Source organism: Benincasa hispida, chromosome 10 (genome assembly GCF_027475165.1).
Source record: "Benincasa hispida cultivar pf3 chromosome 10, pf3_genome.v1.1, whole genome shotgun sequence".
Classification (NCBI taxonomy): domain Eukaryota; kingdom Viridiplantae; phylum Streptophyta; class Magnoliopsida; order Cucurbitales; family Cucurbitaceae; genus Benincasa; species Benincasa hispida.
Genome location: NC_143487.1, coordinates 22982145 through 22998467, shown reverse-complemented (window position 1 = coordinate 22998467; position 16323 = coordinate 22982145). Strand labels below are relative to the sequence as shown.

Here is a 16323-nt window from a genome sequence, read left to right as displayed (position 1 = left end):
AGGAATCCCCGTCCCAAACCATCCTCGTGGAAAAATTAGACATCTCTAGCAAGAACCAAAGTAAACACTTTTTAAAAGTCCAGGAACTAAAATAGATATTTTTAAAAGTTTAGGGACCGAAATAAGATTAAAATTTTTTAAATATGAGAATGAGGCTTCAAATACTATCTACCAATACAAAAGAATTCACTTCCTAGCCATAGATATTCTTCTAGCACAACAAATATAGGAGAATAAAAAATTGAACTTCTGAATTTAATAAAATGAATACATGTAAAATTGGAGCTGGAAAATAAACATCAAAATTACCCTTTTAGGCTTATAGAGAGTGCAGAGAAATTAGTTAAAGTATTTAATAAAACATGAATTTTTGAGTTCATAATGAAAGCAGTAATTGTTGTTTTGGCAAAGGCTACCGACAGCAGCTAGTAACAAAGAGGAGTACGTACAATTAAGAAAGAAGTTGTACCAACTTTATTCTAATAAATAACACTTTATAGAGAAGCCTTTTCAAAATTGTATATGTAAAATGCTAAACCAAACAATTATTAGATTTAGTTGTTCATATTAAACTTATATATATATGCATTACTGGCTAAATTATCATAATCCATGCTTCCAAAATTAGGTCAGAGATTTAATCATTTAAAAATTGGTGGACCTACTAATATGGTTGGTATAATTAGATTAATGAATTAAGACATAAAGACTTCATATTAAGTGTCACTATTTTTTTAAGATTAGATTTAGTTTTTTTTTTCTCGAAAAAAATCCCTCTAGCATCCACGTCATTAATGCGAAAGAAACTATAATTTATCTTGTTCGTACAAAGTTTTCAATAATGTGACATTGAATCTCTAACATTTTGGTTTAAGAAATATGTGTAAACTCTAGTTTGAGTTATGCGCCGTCAGTGTAGCTAGAGCTTTAGGGCTAACCTAAGTTATAAGTGAGACTTTATGCCGTAGTTTTGTTATTCAATTGCTTTATTTATTATTATTTTTTAAAAAATTTATTTATTCAATACAAATATAGATAAATTAATAAAAACCCAAGCCACAAAATTAATCAGAAGTATTATAAATATTATGATAATAGATACCTATTAGATGCTAATATTTAGTGTCCATTGACCATATGTCATGTCCTTATTTCTTAAAGTGTTGTTCATGTATCTCAACATTACATATCATTAGTGTCCATGTAATTCACTCTTACTTGTTAAATTGTCTATAAATAGTGGCATTTGATAGGTTTTGAAAGACGTACGTTTGGGTAAAATCCATGAAAATTGGAGAAAGTGGAGATTTTAGAGAAATTTCTTTTTTCATATTTTGTTAATTTCTTTTATTTTCTTTTCTTTTATTTATATATTATGTTTAATTTAATTTATTATTATATTATATTATATTTATTTTAATATTATATTTTATTGGTATCTATATTCTCGTTATGCTCCTCAAGTTCATAACACGTTATCAGCACGAGCTCCTATTATTTTTCCTGCCAAAAGGTGAAGGAGTATTATAACATGTAACGGAAAAATTCAGAATTAATACGCACTTAAACTATACTTAATTTGAGTTTTAAACATGCTACTCATTAGGTTTTCATAAGAGGGTTTGAACAAGATAATACCTTTGTAGTTCTCTTCACGATTTCAGCAGAACCTCCACAAGTTTGAGTTGGATTCTTCAGATAGACCACCAACAAGATCTTCTCCACTATGCTCAAGAAGGAATGTGTGGTGGAAACACTCTAAACAAGCTGAATAGAAGATGAACCTGAGAGAGGGTGTTAGGGCTTTTAGTTTTGCAACAACTAGGATCAAAATCTCAGAGATCTCTCTAAATTCCATGTACGAAGCTTTATTATATAGACTCATTTCAAGCATTAGAACATGGCGGAATGTAGGGCAACTCCTACTTGGTATTGATTGAAGAACTCATGGTGGAATTTGGTGATAAAACACCATAAGAGATGTTAGTGATTTTTTTCAATTTTTGGGAAAAATCCACTAACTCAAATCAATTTCAATGAAATTGATTTTCTTTTTAAATAAAATTATTTTATTTAAAATTTAGTTTTATAAAATTTAATTCAAAATTAATTTAAATAAAACTAATTTAATTAATTTAATATCTTAATACTAAATTAATAAAACATCAATTCCACTAATATGATTCAAATTTGTATAATCAATATTTAAATCATAATTTAAATATTAACTGATTCTCCAATCTCGTTTTAATTTCGATTAAATTAAACATTTTAATTGCATCGTATACAATCAATTGAAAAACTCTAAAACTAAATTTGAACCTTTCAAATTCATAACCCTAAATTCAAAATTCATCCAATCAATACTCAATTTATTATTCTAATTTATGAGCTAGTAGAGGGATCTATTGGACCTGATCATGAGCTCTAACAATTTGTAATCAATTGGTTAAACTCTTTAAACCGAATTAATTACTTTTCGTTAACCATCAAGACACACCACTATAGCTTGATAACTACTTTCCTCACTTTAAATGTATTTCTGTCCATGTTAACCATAATCAGCAAGTCGATCATTCACAGGTCATTCGTATTTACAACTGGGTCCAAATTATCATTTTACCCCCGTAAATACATCTTGTTTCTTAAGCTCCCACTAACCCTTTAATGAACAACTGATTCATAATACCACTTATGAATTATGTCCCATTCTATCATGAGAGGGCGGGCCCCGATTGTTCAAGACCAGGATTCAACACTTAAGAGAACAACCTATTTGCTAACTCGAAAATGAGTAGGAGTGAATTCCATCTCACGAGGCTATGTCCCCAACTATCTATCCGGTCTTATCCTCAAATGGAAGGCTTATTGAGCAGTGCTGTTGAACTACTCTCACACATGCAGATCAAAGGACAATCCCAAATAAACAAGAGCTCATAGCTAGCTCAAGATTAAGATCGAGTTATCCTAGGTTACTTTAGTATGAAATAGTCCGTTTTAATAGTAAACGATCATTATCAAGAAAAGTGACTATTTCGTGGTCCAGTCTTTAGTAAACTCATTGCATATGATGCCCCCACCCACATGTCTCTGCATGAATGATCTGTGGATCACATCATTTGTATTACCTATATAAAATGAGCCGCATCCAATAGTGTTACCAGGATGAGATACCCAATTTCATCCGTAGGCTATATACTATTAACTTGATCCTATTTATGTACATAGAGTTAAAGTATTCATACTATAGCCATGGATATGTTTATTGGATTTTCATAATAGAATGCAATATCAATCAACTCTATCGAATAAGATACTCAATAATATTTTATTGACAAATAGAATGTTTAACACGAAATTTACGAACTGCGAGTTCTAGGACATTCCCAACAAAAGGTAGGCCATAAAGGTATGTCGGTTTTTCTCTCTTCGTTATAATTAATAAATTAAATGTTTACATATTTGATATATATTAAGTTTCTAATATAAATATAATATTTTTTAATAGTGTTACTATGAAAATATTATAAAATTAGAATTTGTAGCATTTAATATTAATGATAATAATTATTTTTCATTAGTGCTTGATGCCAAAATGCACCTAAATGCCATAAAAATGTGATAATCAGAAACAATTTTGTCTTCTTAAAGCTCATCGTAAATGGATGCACTTGAGACTCCAAAAATTTAAATCAATACATTAGATAAGACATTTTTCTACATTTTATATATGTTGGAACGTGCACATGCACAAGGGAAGTAAAACGGATTTTTAGTATTCTGATTATGTTAATTTATAAGGAATAAGCATGCAAATAAATGTAAAAGAAAAGTTAGAGAAGCCAACTTTTGTAGCTCCAAATTGACCACCAATTTTGCTTCAATCTCCTTATGAATTGACTGTTAACTACCACGGGAGTCTTTCCGACTATTCTCTAGTCTTAGAACAGGATGGTGGGATCCGGTGAGTGGCAAAAATAGGAATGAATTTAGTATAGAAATTGAGAGAGAATTGAGGACTTAATTTCTAAAACTATTTTAGAATTTCTAAATTGACAAGAAAAATTTGTTTTTCAATTAACTTGAAATTCACCAAATGACCAAGAAAAAATAATCTCTATCAAAGTATCCTATTTATAGAGTAATTACATGCAATTCATGAGTTAACCAAATTTTGACAATTCAAAATACACTCAATTTAGTGGAATAAGTGATAGTTTATGGAATCAAGGCTTTGCTAAATGAGTTACTCACTAATTCACTAAAAGTTAGATTTTTCCACTAAAAATCATTCTTGGATCTTTCCACTAAGTGAAGTCAACATTTTGACTTTAGTCAAATTTTGATTAAATACAATTTTAACTCAGAATTAATTCAAAACTAATTTTTGAATTTCCCACTTAATGAAGTCAACTTTTGACCTCTGACCTTCAAAGCTTGGTGATGTCAACATTTGACTTTGACCAACTTTGATTAATTCCATTTAATTCAAAATTAATTCAAATAATTACTTTTAAATTAAATTAATGTTAAATAATTAAATTAATTTAATATTCAATTATTAAATCCAACACTAATCTCGATGAATCCTTATTCATAGTTTTGATATTTAAATCTTATTTAAATATCTCAAACTCTCTCTTTATCATTCAATTCTCAATTGAATGATTCAATTCTCAATTGAATGACACATTATTAAATATATCACATATATTTAATGCTTATTCCCTAATTAGGTTTAGTCAGATATGAGTTAGTAGGGGAACCTAATGGACTCACAGATCATGAGCTCCAACGATTCGAGATTAATCGACTAAAGTCTTTAACCTAATCAACCAACATTTGCTAACTACCGGGACACTCCACTAAAGCTCAATAGCTGCACTTTCCTCACTGTAAATATTTTTTTTGCCAACATGATTTAACTATGATTATTAAGTCGATCTTTCACACGTTGTTCGTAATTACAGCTGGATCAAAATTACTATTTTACCCCTATAATACATCTTGCTCCTTAAATCTCTATTGATCCATTAATGAACAATTGGTTTGTGGTCCTACCACTAAACAGAGTCCCTCTCAATCATATAGAGGGCGAGCTCCTTGTTAAGACTAGAAGTCAGTACTTAAGAGAACAACCTATCTACTAACCTTGAAATCGAGTAGGAGTGAATTCCATTTTGTAGGACTATGTCCCCAGCTATCTATCTGGTCTTACCCCTAAAATGGGAGGCTTATTGAGTCAGTGCTGTTGAGCCATTATCATCCATGCAGATTATAGGATAGTCCCGAATAAACAAGAGTTCATAGTTAGCTCAGGATTAAGATCGAGTTACTTTAAGTTATCAAATTGAAACTGTGAGTTTTAACAGTAAACGATATTATAAAGATAAATGAATATTTCGTGGTCCGGTCTTATGCAAACATATTTTGTATAAGATGCACCCCCTCGCATGTCTCTACATGAAAGATTTTAGGATCACATCGTTTGTATCATATATAAAGTGAGTCACATCTAGAGTATCCTCGGGATAAGGTACACAACCCTATCTGTATACTTATAGGCCGTTTTGTCTATATACTTGAACTTGATCCACTTTTATGTCTCTACATAAAGTTCAAGTATTCATGCTATAGCCAGAGGTTCGTTAGTTTATTGGATTTAGGCTTTTAACAAGTGCAATTCACACATTCAATAACAACTTTATTGAATAAATCTCAATAACATCTTTATTGCAAATAGAATATGTTTAATGTTTAAAAACTGCAAGTTTTAGGACATACAACCCAACAGGATATGGTCATGTGGTAGTAATACCGAGAGAAAGGTTTCAAACAGTATTTTGAATTAATTTCATGTCTTCTCGTGGGTGAACAAAATAATGAGCTATTGATGAAAAATCATGAATCTCGACTAACTAGAACAACACTATTCTCTGAAGTGAATGTTGTGAATGTTAATAATCGTGGTCGAAGCCGTGCTTGTGGTCGAGGTCGTGACCATGATAGAGGAAGAAATAATAATTATTTTTGTGGTGGTCATTCTAATCATTCAAATTTCAAAAGAACCACACAAAATGATGATCATAAAGGAAAGACTTCACAAGATAAGAGTACTAAAAGTATTGAAAATAAATGCTTCCGATGCGGAATGACTAGCATTGGTCACGTACTTGTCGTATGTCAAACTACTTAGTTGATATCTATCAAGTATCCCTGAAGGAAAAAGAAAAAAATGTGAAAGAAAATTTTGCATGCTAGGATAATGACATATTTGACTCATCCCATATAACAAATTTTGATGTGGCAAACTTCTTTGAATCTTTTAAAGAGAAAATTGACAGAATTGATGGAACATCAAGTGTTTCCTTTGACTTTAAAAATGTCTAGACTTAATGTTGTTTTTTTATTCATCTCTATGTGTTTTTCCTTCTTAGTAGATGTTAATATTTGTATATTTAAAATGTTGTTTTTCTTATTGTAGTTATTTTCTTTTAAAGAAAAAGTTTGGATCATTTTCATATGTTGGGTGACTAAAAAATAAGTAAAGATGATCTATGTCTGGTAGACAGTGTAACTACACATACAATACTTATAAGTAGAAATATTTTTCCAAACTGACAATGCTGGAAGCAAAAGTCAATACAATATTAGGTTTTGCAAACCTAATTAAAGGGTTTGGAAAAGAAAATTTTATTTTACCTAGAGGAACAAAATTTACAATTGACAATGCATTGTTCTCTAGTCAATTATAGAGAAATCTACTTAGTTTTAAATATATATGTTGCAATGTTTATCATTGAAACTGATAGAAAGAACAATATGAAGTATCTTATATCATATCTACTGTCTCATATGAAAAACGTATATTGGAAGAATTGCCTGCTTTATCTTCTGGATTATATTATACTCATATACAAGTAATTGAAACATATGCAACAATGAACCTGAAGTTCATGAATGCAGACATATTTACAATTTGGCATGACCGATTAGGTCATCCAAGATCTATAATGATGAGGAGAATTATTGAGAATTCAAATAGACATCCATTGAAGAGCTAGAAGATTCTTCAATCTAATGAATTATCATGTGATGCTTGTCCTTAAGAAAAAATGATAATTAGACCATCACCAGCTAAAGTGGGGAATGAATCACCTAGATTTTTAGAACGAATTCGATATGTGTGGACTTATTAACCCAACAAGTGAACCATTTATATATTTTATGGTATTAATAGACGCATCCAATAGATGGTCACACGTGTTCTTATTATCAAATCGAAATATTGCATTTGCAAAATTACTTGCTCAAATAATTAAGTTAAAAGCATAAGATTATACAATTAAGACTATTCGTCTTAATAATGTTGTTGAATTTACATCCCAAGCATTTGATAATTATTGTATGTCAATTGGGATAAGTGTTGAATATCCTATAGATCATGTTCATACACAAAATGGTTTAGCATAATCATTCATAAAACGTTTGCAGTTAATTGCTAGTCAATTGCTTATGAGAGCTAAACTTCTTACATTTGTATGGGCACATACCATTTTGCATCCAGCATCACTTGTATGCATTAAGCCAGTAGCTTATCATAAGTATTTGTCATTACAATTAGCTTATGGTCATGAGCCATATATTTCCCAACTAAGAATTTTTGGATGTGTAGTTTATGTTCCAATTGCTTCGCCACGACGTATTAAGATGAGTCCTCAAAGGAGGTTAGGAATATATGTTGGATACGATTCCCCATCAATTATTAAATATTTTGAACCCCTGATGGGTGATGTATTTATTGCACGATTTGTTGATTGCCATTTTAATAAGACAAATTTTCCAACATTAGGGAGAGGAATTAAGAAGTTGGAAAAAGAAATTACATGGAATGCATTGTTATTATCTTAATTTAGATCCCCATATAGATTAATATGAACTTGAAGTTCATAAGGTAATTCATTTGCAAATATAGCAAATCAGTTACCAGATGCATTTATAGATGCAAAGAAAATAGCTCACATATATCAGCTACAAATGTTCCACAAAAAATTGATATCCCAACACAACAAGTTGTCACTAATGAGTCTGGAATATATCAGAAGCGTGGTAGACTAGTGGGTTCCAAAGATAAAAATTCTAAAAAAAAAAATTAATAAATAGTCAAGAAGACTTGGTTGAGGATATAAATACCTATGAAGAAATCCTTGGCATGACTAGTTAGGAAGGTGAAATACCTAAAGATAATAATGAGATTTCGATAAACTATATCATGATAGGAAAAAGATGAAACCAAATTAATGTAGTTATCGACAATATTTTTGCATATAATGTTTGCTCTTGATATTATATCTGAAATTAAGGATCCTGAACCAAAATCTATTGAAGAATGTCAACATATAAAAGATTGGCTTTAGTGGAAAGAAACAATTAATGCAGAATTAAACTCACTTTCAAAACATCAGGTTTTTTGACCAGTAGTCCCAACACCAAAAGGTGTCAATCCTATGAGATACAAATGGATATTTGTGAGAAAAAGAAATGAAAATAATGTGGTCACAATTTGGAGTTAATGTCCTAAATCGAGTGTATCTTGTAGTTTATAAAGACAAATTATATATCTAATAAAATAAGAGGTATTTTATTAATGATTAAACTGTATTAATTCAATCCAATATACTAAGATCCAAGTTTATTTTATGAAACTTTAACATGTATGTAGAATCATGTTTAAGTATTAACCTAAATGGTCTGTAGTAGATGGACAAGACTGGGTACCTTATCCTGGTGACACTACGAATATGGTTTGCTTTGTAAATGTTACAATTGTTGTAAAGTGCTATAAATGATTTGATCCTGATTGTTCATGTGGAGACATGTGAGTGAGGATATTCTATGCAAAGAGTATGTATAGGACCAGATCGCGAAATGAATAGTCTATCTATATAACAACGTTGCTAAAAAAAACTTACATTTCACTAGGATGACCACAAGTGACATGACCTGAATCCTGAGTGAGTTATGAACTCATGTCTATGAGGATAATCCTTTGATTTGTATGGGTGAAAATGACCTTGTTAGCCGACTCAACAAGCCTACCATTTTGGGACTTGTCTGAGTAGAGAGCTGGGAATACAACTACACAAGATGAAATTCACTCATTTCCCGACCTTAGGAAAAATAGATAACTTACTCCCTTAATAGCTAATTTTGGGTCTTGAACATTGAGGCCTCAACCTCTCACTGGCCTGAGAGGTGTTAGTTTATAGTTGGACTATAACCTGTTTGTTCATTAGAGGGATCAGTGGTATTTAAGAAGTTAGATGTAACTACATGGGTAAAAAGATATTTTGACACAGCTATAGTTATGTGCAATTTGTGAAGGATCGACTCACTGTTGATTGGTTATATTTGTGGACATAGAAATAAATTTACAGTGCGAAAAGTGTAGCTATCGGTCTCTAGTGGAGTAATCGGTAGTTAATGAAAATTGATTAATTTAATTAAAGAGTTTAATTAATTAATCTTATATCATTGAAGCTTCTAATCTGTAAGTTCATAAGATCTCCTTGTTAGCTCACTAAAGGATATATAAGAGGAATGATTTTAATTGTTCAAATCAATTGCATATTAATGAGATTAATATTTTATTGTTAATTATAGATGTGATCTATAATTAAGAGAGAAAAATATTTGAATGAGATTCAAATATTAAAGAGACGTATACATATAAATATGTGATAATTATATGTTGATTCATTCTATATTAAATATGATTTAATATAGTCATTTAGTTGATTAATTAATGATTAATTAATTAATTAATGTTTGAGAAGTAGAGATAAATAATAATGTGATATTTATTTATTTATTATATATATTAAATTAGATTTAATATATATGATTATTTAATTATTGGAGAATTAATTAAATTAAATTTATTAAATTAAATTAGAACTAGAGTAGGAATAGGAAAGACTAAGAGAAGAGGGTCACCCCTCCTCTCTATAAATAGATCTTCATGACCCATGTTTGTGATACAATTAAATTGAGAATTTTGAATCCTAGTCTCCTACTACTTTTATCAAAATATCTCTTCTTTTTCTCTACTACTTCTTCTTCTTCTAAGTAATAGAGACCACACATCCAATTCTTGGGATCCTAAAGAATAACAAGGTTTCACTTACGGTGGCGTCCCTTGATCATTGAAGAGACGTTTCGGAGATGACGTTGAGGGAATCAAGAAGAATTTAAGAATCTACAAAGGTAAGTGTTAGCTCCTCCCTATTTTTTTTTCTCTTAAATGCATGCTAATCTTGATTGTTTATCCATTATGATATTATTTTTTACACCGTATTTTGTTTATGTAAAATCGAAAACAAAATTTCAAGGTGATCACACGCTTCTGCTTGGGATTCGATCCCTTTACATAAGATATAAAGTAAAACTAGTTGCATAAGATTTCTCACAAAGACTTGCTATTGATTATAAGGAAACATATTCTCTGGTGGATGCAATTATATTAAGATATTTAATTAGTCTGACTGTGTATGAAAAGCTGGACATGCATCTTATGGATATAATTACAACATATTTATATGGATCTCTTGATAATGATATTTATATGAAAATCTTAGAAGAATTTAAGATACCTGAAACATATAAATCAAATTCTCGGGAATTGTATTCAATAAAGTTACAGAGATCGCTATATGGATTGAAACAATTAGAACAAATGTTATGCAATCGCTTGAGTGAATATTTGTTTAAAGAAGGATATTAAAACAATCCAACATGACCATGTGTTTTTATAAAGAAATTACAGTTAGGATTTGCTATTATAATTGTATATGTTGATGACTTAAATATAATTGAGCCTCTTCAAGAGTTTTCAAAGGCAATAGAATATCTTAAGAAAGAATTTGAGATGAAAGATCTCGGAAGAACAAAATTTTTCCTTGGCTTGCTAATTAAGCATTTAGTAGATGAGATATTTGTTCATCAATCAACTTATACAGGAAAAGTTTTGAAAAGGTTCTATATGGACAAAGCACATCCATTAAACATTCCAATGTGAAGAAAGATATATTTCGATCTTGAGATGATAATGAAGAACTTTTTCATTCTGAAGTATCATATCTTAGTGCAATTGGTGCACTTATGTATTTTGCTAATAATACAAGACCAAATATTTCATTTTTAGTTAATTTATTAGCAAGAAATAGTTCTTCTCCAACAAAAAGACATAATAAATTAAGCATATACTTCGTTATCTTCGAGGAACGATTGATATGTGTTTGTTTTATTCAAATTAATCGAATTTTGATCTGGTTGGTTATGCAGATTCTGGATATTTATCTGATCTACACAAAGCTAGATCTCAAATAGATTATTTATTCATATATGGAGGAATAGTTGTATCGTGGCGGTTAGTGAAACATAACATAACAACTATTTCCTCAAATCATGCTGATAATTCTTGCAATTCATGAGACTAATCGAGAATGTGTAGGGCTAAGATCAATGACTCAACACATTCACGAAACATGTAGTTTGTTTTCTAATAAAAATCTTTCAACAATATTATACGAATACAACACAACATGCCTATCCCAAATCAAAGGAGGATATATTAAAGGAGATAGAATCAATCATATTTCACCAAAACTTTTCTACACTCATGATCTTGAAGAAAATGACGATATCACTATACAACAAATTTGTTTGAAAAATAACCTGACAGACTTATTTACAAAAACATTACCTATCACAATCTTTGACAAATAGTATTAGAATGCATCGACTCAGAGATCTCAAATATTTTCATGAAGGGGAGTAAATGTACTTTTTAGGAGTATAAATTATATGAAATATATACTCTTTTCCCTTCACTAATTTTTTTTTCATTGAGTTTTTTCTAATAAGATTTTAATGAGGCATATTTCATATATATAATGGGCATCTAAGGAGAAGTATTATAAATAATATGATAAAAGATGCCCATTAGATGCTCATGCTTTAGTGTCCATTAATCATATGTCATGCTCCCATTTTCCAAAATGTTGTTAATATGTCTCAACATTACATATTATTAGTATCCATATAATCTATCTTCTACTTGCCAAACTGTCTATAAATAGTGACATTTTGTGGATTTTGGAAGAAACATATATTGGATAAATTCCATGAAAATTGGAGAAAGTGGAGAATTCAGAAAAAAAAATTTATTTTATATTTTGCTAATTTATTTTATTTTGTTTATTTATATATTTTGTTTAATTTATTTTAATATTATATTTTATTGGTATCCGTGTTCTTGTTGTGTTCTTCAAGTTCACGACAAGAAGCATATTTTACCTTTTAAAAATTTAACAGTTTTTAAATTAAACATGACCCTATTTCGCTTTTTTTTTTTTAACTCCAAAAAATACTTTATATATAGTTGACTCAATGTAACCAAATTAGTTCAAACTTTATACTTAATTAGTCAACAACTAAAAAACACTCAATGGAGCTTAATGTATTCAAACCTTCCCATGGGCCTCAAATGTAATGCTTCCATGTTAGATAAGATCACCAAAGCATTCTAAAAAACACTTTGATTCATAAAAACCATACTTGAATTCTCTCCCCACAAGAAAAGAATAAAGGAAAAACACTCCTAGTAAAAGAGAGATGTTCTTTCAAAAGAGTACTTATGTGGCTTCCTAAAATGTGATTAAAAAAAATCTAAAATCACGTAGATAAATTAAGACACTTCTTTCTCATATACCTCCCATCGTGAAAAATAGTCAGTCCTATAATATTATAGTAGTCTCGCTAATTAAATTCTCAACTATATGACGAGTAGTTTATATTTTTGAATGTGTATGAAAAGTATAGATTGTCTGGTAACACAATCCGAAAACAAAAGTTTCAAGACAAAAGATTCAATAAAAAATAAAGTTGTATTTCATATTTTCAAATATGTATTCGGTAACATATTTATAAATTCTGTTCCAATTAAACAATGGTTCAAAATGTGTTTGACAATATATCTATAAACCATAAAACTAGCTATATTTATCCACGAAATATTATATTAAATATAAATTATTATTAACTAATTTTTAAGCATATTATTAATTAACTTATGAATATATTTTATGTTGAAAAAATTATATTATTAGTATTTTATTTTATATATTTTATAATATATTACATAATACATATTTTTATTTTAAAAAAATAAATGGCGTCTACTAGAAAATTTACGTATTAGATGAACTAAAACACACATTAACTCAATAAATCTGAAAAATATAAAATAAAAATCTTGTCTACCAAACAAGTTCATCATAATTTTGAGAACAAGAAGCGATGGTCAAACAAATGTCTTTTAGAAAAAAAAAAAAAAAAAAAAAAAGAGAAATAAAGACATAACACAAACAGCAGAGACGTCCATAATTATTTCTAGAAAGGACAGGGAGAGAGAAGAAAGCTTATCTTCCACCAAAAGGCAACAACTTGAACCTTAGCCAATAACCATTATATCATATCCCACATTATCCCCATATATATAATTTCAACCAAAATAATTTGGTGTAGGAAAGAACAATAATGGACCCCATGCAAAGGCCAAGTAACCCAAAACAGCAGCTGAAATGGCACCCATAACATTGCCTTCCTTCAACAAAACCTTCACCACAAACCCCACCATTATCTCTTTACTAATCTTCTTCCCCTCCGCCACCAACCTCCTTCTCGTCCTCCCAATCAACGATAACAATACCATAACTGTGATCCACGTCACCAAAGCCGTCGCAGCCGCAGCCACCACCGCCACCGCCACCGCCGAAAGTAACAAACCACCAATCATAACCACAGTAGTAGTAGTACTACTGCCATTTTGGTGCACCAAACCAAATAGAATGGCACCAGAAGTGGAGCCCAAGAGTAGTAGAGCTAGAGGCCATAGTTTTGGTCTCAAAGATGGCTCTGCCATTGATGCTCAGCTTGGATTTTTTTTTTTTCTAATTTTTTTTTTGGGGGGTTGTTCTTATAAAGTTGTTGGGAGATTCATGAGCTGAGGATTAGAGGGAAATTTCTAAGTGGGTTTGTGTGAAGGTGGTGGGAGAGTGAGTGAAGAGGTTTATGGTATATGATGTTCATAAAGTTAGTAATAATTGTTATTGGACCACTCGTTGCACAAAAAGAGAACACACGTCTTTGTTAACATAATTATTGATGGCGTTCTTGTACGGATGACCTAAACATTTTTAAAAAAAATGAAATTTGGTTTAGAGGTGTACACGGGTTTGGTTGGATCATGTTAAGGATTTTTTAGATCAATTAAAAAATTCGAGTTGGTCAAATATTAACCTTGTCGGTTCTTCATAAAGGGTCAACCCAACCCAAATATTTTTGGATTGGGTCATTGGGTTATGGACTTAACAGTGAGCTTGAAAATAAATTTAATTAAATAAGGGATTATGAACTTAATAGTAAAAAAGAGACTTGAAATGCACATACCCAAGAACAAATGTGATTTTCAATTATTGTAGAGTTCTTTCAAACTACGATTGAGAGGACTGAGATGGATTGATGAAATGTATTATAAATTGTTATACGAATGATTGAGAGTGTGAGATCGTGAGAGATTGAGAGGGAGATGGTGAGAAGCGAAGTGATTGAGAGTTGGGTTCTCACTTAGGTTGCTTTCTTGGTTGAGTTGTTGAAGCCAGTGGAAAATAAGAGAATCAGAGATTGAGAGGGAGACATTGAAAAATGAGAGGAAACAATGAGAGATTGGTTACGACGTGAAAGTTTGAGACTAAGAGTCGAGAAATTGGGGAAGGAGACAGTCGAGAGACTGTGGATATTGGGGGTGGGTGACAATGTGAATGAAAACTGAAAAGGAGTATATATATATGACTGGATCAGATTGGGTCAACCCAACCTGAATTTTCTAAATTCGAGAACCGATCCAAAAATTAATTTTTCAGAATTTTCAATCCAACCCAACCCCCTCCCAAATAATAATAATAATAACCCTACCCAACCTTTACGGTTTGAGTTGGGTAGTTCAAATTGGTTGAGTTATCAAATTTTTTGAACATCTCTAATTTGGTTGGCTTTTAAAAACAAAACTATCTGACATTTTGCTATCGTGGTCACTAAGTCTTTTTTCAGATTTTTTTTGTTGCTCTCGTTCTAGTTTAATTAATACACTTTTTAGCTCACTTTCTTGCTCTTTCCTTTTGTATTTAGTTGTTTTGGTATTCGAAAAACTCCATTTGTTGTCACCGATCGCTGTTTGTTGTGGGACGAAGGATGAACAACTTTACTCATTGTCATCTTTGTTGTCATTGGATGCAAAAAAATAGGGAAGGGTTTATTGGGTTGCTATTGCCTGAGCCAAAATACATAGAAGAGATTTAGAGGAAGAAGATAGGGCGAGAGTTTCTAGAGAAAAAATAAAACGAGATTTTAAAGAGGGGAGAAAGAAAATATTTTTTAAAAAAAAGTTTGAAAAATATTATAAAACCTTATTTCGAAAAGTTAGGTATAATAAAATTTTAACACAATTTTTTAGGTCAATCTATCAAATTAGTTTCTTAGTACATATATAGAGAATAATATAATATTGCCAGTTATATTGGTTGCATGTAGATTCTAAAAATAGCACGAAGAGCTAAGCTACTAATGTCGTGGCGAAGGTTATACCTCAGAAATATAAGTTTAATGTATTTTTATTCTTGTTTTTCGTTTATACATCTCATAAATTATTAATCACATTGTGACAACTTTTTTCAATAATTTTTTATGACTATATTTTTTGTAACTTTGTAAACATACGTAGATGAGTATGTCAAAATAAAGATAGATTAATTGGCATAGTGTTTGTATTATCAACTTAGAAGTTTGGAGGTTCGAGTCAACACCATAAGTTTATCCAAAAAGAAAAAAAACATAAAAAATGAAAATAAGATGAGTTTTGTTTTGGGGTAACTTTTCTTTTATGGAGATGGTCCACATTCCACTACTTGTTTCCCCATGATTTTTATGTTGAATAAGGAAGTGTTCTTATCATCCTTTTCTTTTAAACTTTTAGTTTATTTAAATTTAAAATAAAAAAAGTGGGAATATAACTCCACCTTGATGACATAGTAACTAAATTTTATGTCTATATTGCCTATTATCTCTTTAATTTGGATACATATCATATTTCAAAAAAATGCATAAGATTACCACAGGAACAATAGACATCCGTCTCAAATTTTAAGTACTAAATAGACATCCATCTTGTTATAGGTGATTTTGGACCAAAGGGTATAATTGACA

General features: G+C 30.2%; 1 protein-coding gene across 1 annotated transcript; it reads right to left on the bottom strand.

Annotated features, from left to right (window-relative positions):
- Window positions 1–13283: 13283 nt before the first annotated feature.
- On the bottom strand, window positions 13284–14179 carry LOC120088986 (uncharacterized). The gene has a single exon (XM_039046424.2). The coding sequence runs from the start codon at window positions 13982–13984 to the stop codon at window positions 13565–13567; it is 420 nt and encodes a 139-aa protein (XP_038902352.2). The 5' UTR covers window positions 13985–14179; the 3' UTR covers window positions 13284–13564.
- Between the last annotated feature and the right edge of the window lie 2144 nt (window positions 14180–16323).